This window comes from Bos indicus x Bos taurus, chromosome X (assembly GCF_003369695.1).
Source record: "Bos indicus x Bos taurus breed Angus x Brahman F1 hybrid chromosome X, Bos_hybrid_MaternalHap_v2.0, whole genome shotgun sequence".
Lineage (NCBI taxonomy): Eukaryota > Metazoa > Chordata > Mammalia > Artiodactyla > Bovidae > Bos > Bos indicus x Bos taurus.
In genome coordinates, this window is record NC_040105.1 from 55,193,647 (window position 1) to 55,202,423 (window position 8,777).

The 8,777-nt window shown below is 48.0% G+C and overlaps 1 protein-coding gene across 1 annotated transcript; it reads right to left on the reverse strand.

The window, feature by feature from the left end:
* Window positions 1-6,014: 6,014 nt before the first annotated feature.
* Window positions 6,015-8,477, reverse strand: LOC113888043 (uncharacterized protein CXorf67-like). The gene has a single exon (XM_027535390.1). The coding sequence runs from the start codon at window positions 8,475-8,477 to the stop codon at window positions 6,015-6,017; it is 2,463 nt and encodes an 820-aa protein (XP_027391191.1).
* Between the last annotated feature and the right edge of the window lie 300 nt (window positions 8,478-8,777).

Here is an 8,777-nt window from a genome sequence, read left to right on the forward strand (position 1 = left end):
AAATAGGTCTTAATGACCTGGATAACCATGATGGTGTGGTCACTCACCTGGACATCCTGGAGTGTGAAGTCAATTGGGCCTTAGGAAGCATTACTAGGAACAAAGCTGGTGGAGGTAACAGAATTCTAGCTGAGCTATTTAAAACCCTAGAAGCTGATGCTATTAAAGTGATGCACTCAATAATTGCAAACTTGGAAAACTCAGCAATTACCACAGGACTGGAAAAGGTCAGTTTTCACTCCAGTCCCAAAGGGCAATTCCAAATGAAAGTTCAACGTGCATACATGCATGCGTGTTCAGTCGTGTCCAACTCTTTGCAATCTCATAGACTATAGCCTGCTAGGCTCCTCTGTCCATGTAATTTTCCCAGCAAGAATACTGGAGTGGGTTTCCCTTTACTACTCCAGCAACCTACCCTAAAACTGTGCTCATTTCACATGCTAGCATGGTCTGGATCCTTAAAGCTAGGCCTCAGCAGATACATGAACAGAGAAATTCCAGATATACAAGCTGGGTTAGAAAAGGAAGAGGAACCAGACATCAAATTGCCAACATCATTGCATCCTAGATAAAGCAAGGATGAGTTCCAGGAAGACATCAACTTGTGCGTCATTGATGCCTTTAACTCTGTGGATCACAACAAACTGTGGAAAATTCTTAAAGAGATGGAATACCAGACCACCTTACCGGCCTCCTGAAAAACTTGTATGTGAGTCAAGAAGCAACAGTTAGAACCAGACATGGAGCAGCTGACTGGTTCAAAATTGGGAAAGGAATATGACAAGGCTGTACATGGTCACCTTGCTTATGCAGAGTGTAACACAGAAATGCTGGGCTGGATGAATCAAAAGCTGGAATCAAGATTGTTGGGAGCAATATCAACAACCTCAGATATGCAGATGATACGACCTTAATGGCAGAAAGTGAAGAGGAATTAAAGAGCCTCTTGATGAGGATAAAAGAGGAAAGTGAAAAAGCTGGCTTGAAACTCAGCATTAAAAATACTGAGATTGTGGCATCCAGTTCCATCACTTCATGACAAATAGAAGGGGAAAAAGTGGAAACAGTGACAGATTTTATTGTCTTGGGCTTGAAAATCACTGTGCATGCTGACTGCAGGCACAAGATTAAAAGATGCTTGCTCCTTGGCAGAAAAGCTATGACAAACCTAGATAGAATATTAAAAAGAGACATCACTTTGCTGACAAAGATCTTTATAGTCGAATCTATGATGTTCTTCAGTAGTCATGTACAGATGTGAGAATTGGACCATAAAGAAGGCTGAGCGCTGAAGAATTGATGCTTTCAAATTGTGCTGGAGAAGACTGATAGTGCCTTGGACTGCAAGGTGTTCAAACTAGTCAATCCTAAAGGAAATCAACCCTGACTATTCATTGGAAGGACTGTTAGAGAAGCTGTAATACTTTGACCACCTGATACAAAGAGCTGACTCACTGGAGAAGACCCTTATGCTGGGAAAGATTGAAGGCAAAAGGAGAAGAGGGCAGCAGAGTGTGTGATGGTTTGATAGGATCACCGACTCAATGGACATGAATTTGAACAAATTCCGGGAAATAGTGGAAACAGGGGGGCCTGGCTTGCGGCAAGGAGTTGGATACCACTTACTGTTGACTGAACAGCAACAACAATAATTAGTTGCCCTGTCCATTTTTGAAATATCTAATTTGATTTTAAAGTATCATTGCTTGAGAAAGATCTGTTAAATGTTAAGAGTCTATCTGCTGGAGTCAGAAATATCTGGGTATATGATTATAATCCTAATTAGAATAAGAGCCATCTTTACTGGGCACTTACTATGTGCCAGATGCCTTTGGAAGCACTTAATGCACAGCATCCATTTTAATACTTATAACAATCTAGGAGCCATGCACTTTTATCGTGCTTCATTAACAAATGAGGAGATTTAGGATCCCAGGTTCATTAACCTGTGAAGGAACATACAGTGAGTCAATAGGAAAATCAGAATTTAAACTAGGAATTCTAACTCTAGACAATGACAACAACGTATGCTCAGTCATATCCCAGTCTTTGCAACCCCACGGACTGTAGCCTGCCAGGCTCCTCTGTCCATAGGATTTCCCAAGCAAGAATACTGGAGTTGGTTGCCCTTTCCTACTTCAGGGGATCTTCCCGATCCAGGGATTCAACCCGTGTCTTGCATTGGCAGGTGGATTCTTTACCACTAGTGCCACCTCTAACTCTAGAGCCAAGTCCAACTAGCAATGATATCTCAAGAGTCACAAAATTTCTCTGAGCCTCAATTTCCACATTGGTAAAATGGTACTAAATATAAGCCCTCTGACCTGAAGTTGTGACACTTGCTGCATTAAAACTATGTATTTTACATTCTAGTTTTTGGTCATCTGTAGAATTACTGAAGAATAAGTATGTTGGAAGAGGTCAAGAGGACATAACCAGCAGTTGACTCTCAAGCTGGACCTGAGCAACTAGGGGCTCCTCAATCCCTCTACAGTCTTTGGAAGGTACTTTCAGTCTACCATTTCCAAAGCTGGTGCCGTTTTCAAGGACAGAGCCTGAGATAGCAATGTGATATTGAGACCATCTGATTGGTATGCATGACTGAACCCCAGTAAGGCCACTATGTAAACTTTCAAGATTCTGGCAGGCAGATATGGAGATCTACCGTCTTGCAGCTGTCCAAGAGAAGCCTGAAGTGTAAGTTCCTTGTGGGGAATTATGTGGCAGTCCAGTGGTTAGGACTCTGTGCGTTCACTGCTGAGGGCCTGGGTCCAATCCCTGGTTGAGAAACTAAGATCCCACAGGCCAAGTGGCATGACCAAATAAAAAAAATAAAGACTTAAATGTGAAAGGCCAATATTTTTTTTAAAGTAAGTTCTTGAGACTTCCCTGGTGGTCCAATGGTTAGGGTTCCTCTTTCATGGCTGAGGACCCAGGTTCAGTCCCTAGTCAGGGAACTAAGATCCCACAAGCCACATCATATGGCCAAAAGAAATAAATATTTTTAAAATGTAAGTTCTTTGCTTATTAAAACTGACATCTACCAATCTGGAGTAGTCTGCCTCTTTCTTCCATCTTTCCTTGCCCTTCATGTACAGGATCCAGTTTGTGAACCAACAAAGTAATATGATAAAGTAAAAACTTTTAAAATGTGTTCTCGAAAATAACTTCTTTAGTTCTAAAGATTTTTAGTAGCATGCCCAACAGGTTTTTGTTCCAATTCTTGAATTTAATTATTTTTTCTATTTTAGTACAGATGATGCATCCCACTGTGATCCTTCAGAGACACCAAAGGCTTGACTGGGTGACACATTTTTGAAGGAGTCAGGACACTTGGTGGTACAGATTCTGGGAAAATGGTGGTAACAGTGGCTATATAGCTTTTTGCTCTCTCTACACACTCACATAAAAACAGAGCAACAAGAGCAAAAGCAAAATGCATGAATAATATTTTCAATACATGTAGGTTATAAGATACCCTCTCAGCCCCCCAAAATTCAAGCAGATGAGGACAAACCACTAAAAGTTGCATTACTTACATGTTATCAGTGTCTGTGCGTAAAGAAAAAGAAGTATCAGCACAGCATTTTACCGACTTGATAATAAGAGACTGCAACCAACCAACTCACTGGAAAGAGAAGCTGAAACTGCCAAGATTTATGCCCTTTTCAATACCAGGTAAGTGCAAGGAGCCCAGCTCAAAAGACACCAAAGGTGCTGGAAGCATCATAGCCCTTGTAAAGTCCCCAAGCTGACATGTCAGGGCTCCCTTCTAGGATGGGAGCCCATAATATGAGAAACTGCTGGAGTTGGAATCATGATTCAGTAGGAAATGTATAAGAAAATGAGAAGGTCTAAAACTGTACTGTACACACATGTCCACACTTGTGGCTACTGAGTCCTTGAAATGTGGCTAGTCAGAATTAAGATATGCTGCAGGTGGCTAGTCAGAATTAAGATATGCTGCAGGTGTAAATTACACACCAGAGTTTGAAAACTTCATAGGAAAACATTTTAAATATCTCATTAATTATAATATTAAGTGAAGTAAGAAAAAGACAAATACCATATGGTATCACTTATATGTGGAACTTAAAATATGACACAAATGAATTTATTTATGAAACAGACCCACAGACACAGAAAACTTATGGTTACCAAAGGGGAAAGGGGTTAGGGAAGGGATAAATTGGGAGTTTAGGATTAGTGGATACAAACTACTATGTATAAAATAGACAAGGCCCTACTGTATAGGACAGGGAACCATATTCAATATCCTATAATAAACCATAATGGAAAAGAATATGAAAAAGAATATGTATATATATATATATACACACATGGCTGAGTCACTGCTATACACTAGAAACACATCATTGTAGATGAATTATACTTCAATAAAAACATTTTTTTATCTAAAAAATATTTCATAAATAATTTTATATTGATTACATGTTGAAATAATATTTTAGATAGATGAAATTAAATAAATTATTGTCATGTGTTTCTTTAGGCATTTTTAAATGTGGCTACTAGACAATGTTATTACATGTGTGGCTAGAATTATATTTCTACTGAACAGAACTACATGTTACTGAAGTTTGAGATGTCTTTTAGACATCCCAAGTAGAAAAGTCAATTAGGTAGCTGGATATATGTGACTGGAGTACAAGAGAATAGGGAGAGGAAATTTCTTTTACTGGTTTGGTTTAAATTTTCTTTCACTCTGTTTTTTAAAATGTGGTCTCCTACCATGTTTCCACAACTTAAACTTCTTAAAAAAAAAAAAAAATGCTGAATTGAGTTTCATTACAGAACCAGCAATATGGCCAAGGTGAAAAATGCAAAACAAAGACCATACCACCAGTTATTTCAAAGATGAGATATATGCCCTGCTCGTAGCATGGTATATGTCCATCCAGTTCTCTCCAAATGTCTATACATGTACACACAAATACACACATACATACTCACCTCACATATCTGGTCACACTTAGAATAATTTTTTAAATGGAATTATCCATTAACACAATTTTCACTAAGTATATGACCACTTTTACATCAATCATTAACCTTGAACTTGACCTAGAAAATTCCATGGATTGAATAGTCCATGGGGTCACAAAGAATCCGACAGGACTGACCGACTTTCACTTTCACTCTCCCAGACATTCCCCTCCCCTCTCCTCACATACCTCAGGAACCCTTGCTCCCAACATACAAATTTTTTTCTCCAATGGAAACTGAGACCTTCCCCCTTGGGCTCCTGACTCCTGCTATTCTTCTCCTGCTATCCTCCTTCCTGATCCTGCATCTTCCTTCCAGCACCTCCTACTCCCATCTGAGGAGGAAGTATTCCCTCTACATGCCCTACCTCTTAAAGTTCAACCTGGATATCTCCATCACCCCTCTTCTCTAGCCACCCTGGGTTAAACCCTGCCCCCTCTTGTCCAAGCTGCAAATCACCTATGCAAATAGCATATATAACATGTAAATGCTATTTTCCTGGGAAAAACTCTATGTTAGACAGTGGACATAAAAGATTGCTAGGATAGTATTTCATTCCCTCCCCCTTCCAATGAGTCAGCTAGTATGTCAACAACTTTCTTAAATCCTCTAAATAAGACATAGGATTAACAGTGGTTTTTTGGACAAAAAAAAAAAAGTCACACTTTTTAAATGCAATTAACACTTTATTTATTCAAAAATTTCATTGCATAAACGCAACTTGGAAAAGAGAAAGCTCAACTTAGAGGCAAACACAGGCCTTTCGCGGGGATAAGCAGGGGCTGGAATTAAGTGCTAACAGCAGATAAACGCTAATTAGTGCCATTACAGGAAGGAGAGGCTTCAAAACTGCCTTTTCAAACAAGAGCTTCAAAACTGCGCATGATGTTGGTTAATGGCTAGAACATTTGTAAACCTCACAGGTAATCGCGGAACAGGCAGCCCATTCAGGGCAGTGGGGTGGATATTGATTCCTTCCGCAGGACTCATGAGGATGCTCATGAGAATCATAGCACAGGAGATGGAGGGGAGGGAGGCGGGCTCCCTTCTTCAGCCGGCTCTTCTGAGGAGAGAGGGCTCAGGGCTTCAAGCTCTGGCAGCAACATACGCCTAACGCCAGGAGGGCTAGAAGTGGCGATGGAACCCACACCGGAAAAACTAGCGGAAGATGGAATGGATCTCCCGTCGGAAAAATTAGTGGGGGATGGGGGGCAGCTCTGGTCAGAAGACCCAGGGGAGTTAGAGGAAGAGGAAACGGATGAATTCTCAGCATACTCCCTAGGGAAAGTAAAGACCCTACCAGGAGGTGACGGTGAGGAGGCACGCATACGGACTGCATGCCAAACTTGCTGGGTAGTAAGGCTTGGGACCTCGGATTCAAGAGAACTTGAGCTGCTCTGGCGGGGAAGCCCTCCTCCGGCGAACCCAGGGGCTGAAGGACGACCCCCACCATTAGGCCCAACGGGAGAGGCGCAGCTAGTAGGTGGTGATCTTCGCTGGGTGGCGCGGCCCCGGAGGGAAGAGCCTGAAGTAGGGCTGCGGCTTTGGAGGCGAGGGCCTAGCCCCACTGCGCCGCTACTTAGGGCAGGGCCTGGCCCACAGGCACGGCGACGTGAAGCACTGCTGCGGCGGCGGCGACCAGCAGGGCCAGGCATGGAAGCAGAGCGGCCGCGATGATCAGGGCCAGGCGTGGAAGCAAGGCGGCGGCGGCGACGAGCAGGGCCAGACGTGGAAGCAGGGCAGCCGCGATGATCAGGGCCAGGCGTGGAAGCAGGGCGGCGGCGGCGGCGACGAGCAGGGCCAGGCGTGGAAGCAGGGCGGCCGCGAAGATCCGGGCCAGGCGTGGAAGCAGGGCGGCTGCGACGAGCAGGGCCAGACACGGAAGCAGGGCGACCGCGATTATCAGGGCCAGGCGTGGAACCAAGGCGGCGGCGGCGAGCAGGGCCAGGCGTAGAAGCAGGGCGGCCAGGATGATCAGGGCCAGGCGTGGAACCAAGGCGGCGACGGCGGCGACGAGCAGGGCCCGGCGTGGAAGCAGGAGAGCCGCGAAGATTCAGGCCAGGAGTGGAAGCAGGGCCGCTGGGACTATCAGGGCCAGGCACCAAAGCAGAGCCCCTGCGAAGATCTCCACCAGGCTCAAAAGCAGGGCGGCCACGACGAGCAGCATCAGCCGCGGAAGCAGGGCCGCCACGACGAGCAGGGCCAGGTGCAGAAACACGGCCGCCACGAGGATTAGGGCCACGCGTGGAAGCAGAGCGACCGCGGCGAACAGGGCCAGGCGCGGAACCACCGTCGCGGCGATGATCAGGGCCAGGCGCTGAAGCAGGACGGCCATGACGAGCAGGATCAGGCGCAGAACCACCGCGGCGCGGACGAGTAGGGCCAGCCGCGGAACCAGGGGCGCCACGAGGATCAGGGCCAGGCGCCAAAGCAGGGCGGCCCTGACGAACAGGGCCAGGTGCGGAACCACCGCGGCGGCGAAGCTCAGGGCCAGACGTGGAAGTAGGGCCGCTGCTAGGACCAGGGCCAGGCGCCAAAGCAGGGGAGCCGCAATGATTAGGGCCAGGCGCAGAAGCTGAGCGGCCGCGACGAGCAGGGCCAGGCACAGAAGTAGGGCTGCCACGACCATCAGGGCCAGGCGCGGAAGCACTGCGGCGGCGGAAAGCAGGGCCTGCTTCGGGTATACCGCCGCCCGTTGGGCCTGGCTTGGGTGCACGGCTTCCGCGTTGAGCAGGGCCGGGCGCTGATGCTTGACGCCCAAGAGCAGGGCTCGGCCCGGGTTGACGACGACTGCGACGAGGTGGGCCTGGCTCGGGAGCACAGCGGTAGAAGCCAGCAGAGCCTCGATCAGCTGCACCGGACCCGGATGTGTGGCTACGGAGAGCAGGGCCTGGCCTGGCTGCCTGACTGCGCAGAACAGGACCTGATGGGGTGATGCTGCCCTGGAGAGCAGGGCGTTGCATAGCTGCACCGCTGCGGACGTGAGGGCCAGGACCCACTGCTTGATTGCGGGGAGCAGGACCTGGTGCGTTGGCCTGGCTTTGGAGGGCAGGAACCAGCTGCGACGCGTGGTTAGTCAAAGAAGCCGAGCTGCCGGGCTGAGACCCTGGAAAAGATGGCGGCGAAGACACGGACCTTGGGGACACAGCAGCCACTGGAAACAGACAGCGTCGAGGAGGGTTCTGAGCCGTGGCAGCCTCCTCGCGGCTGAGCCGCTTCCTCCCACGGCCTTTCCCTGGGCTAGCGATCTGGGTGAAATGCTGGTCAATGCCCCCTGCGGCTTGCCCAACGGCAGCCCCACTGCGAGCAGGCGCCATCTGGAGGCCTGGGCCAGACTGGGGCACCACACAGCTCAGCTCCACGTGGGGACTCTTGCCACCCTGGAGGTCGGGGCCCCCCCTCCCCTGCACACCTTCCACGGAGGACTCCCCCGGCTCCTCCCCAGTGAGCAAAATGGCGGTGGTAGCCATGTCGCAGGATGAGGAACCTGCTGTGCCACCAAGTGGGGGCGCCACCACCCAATAGAGAGGGGTTGGTCAAGACCACTGGGACCAAGTCACCAGGACTGGTGTTCTCGGCCCCGCGGGCGTCACCAGGGGCAGAGGCAACCTCATTATTTGGCCCTGTGGGCATCTCACCCTGCTGTGGCTTCTGCTCCTTCTCCAAACACGACTGGGTGGCCATAATGCTAGGTTCTACCTCAGACGCGGAGAGCGCAGCTGTAGACGTTACCTCAGTCGAGCTCCGAGTGCGAAGAGCGAGGACGGTGG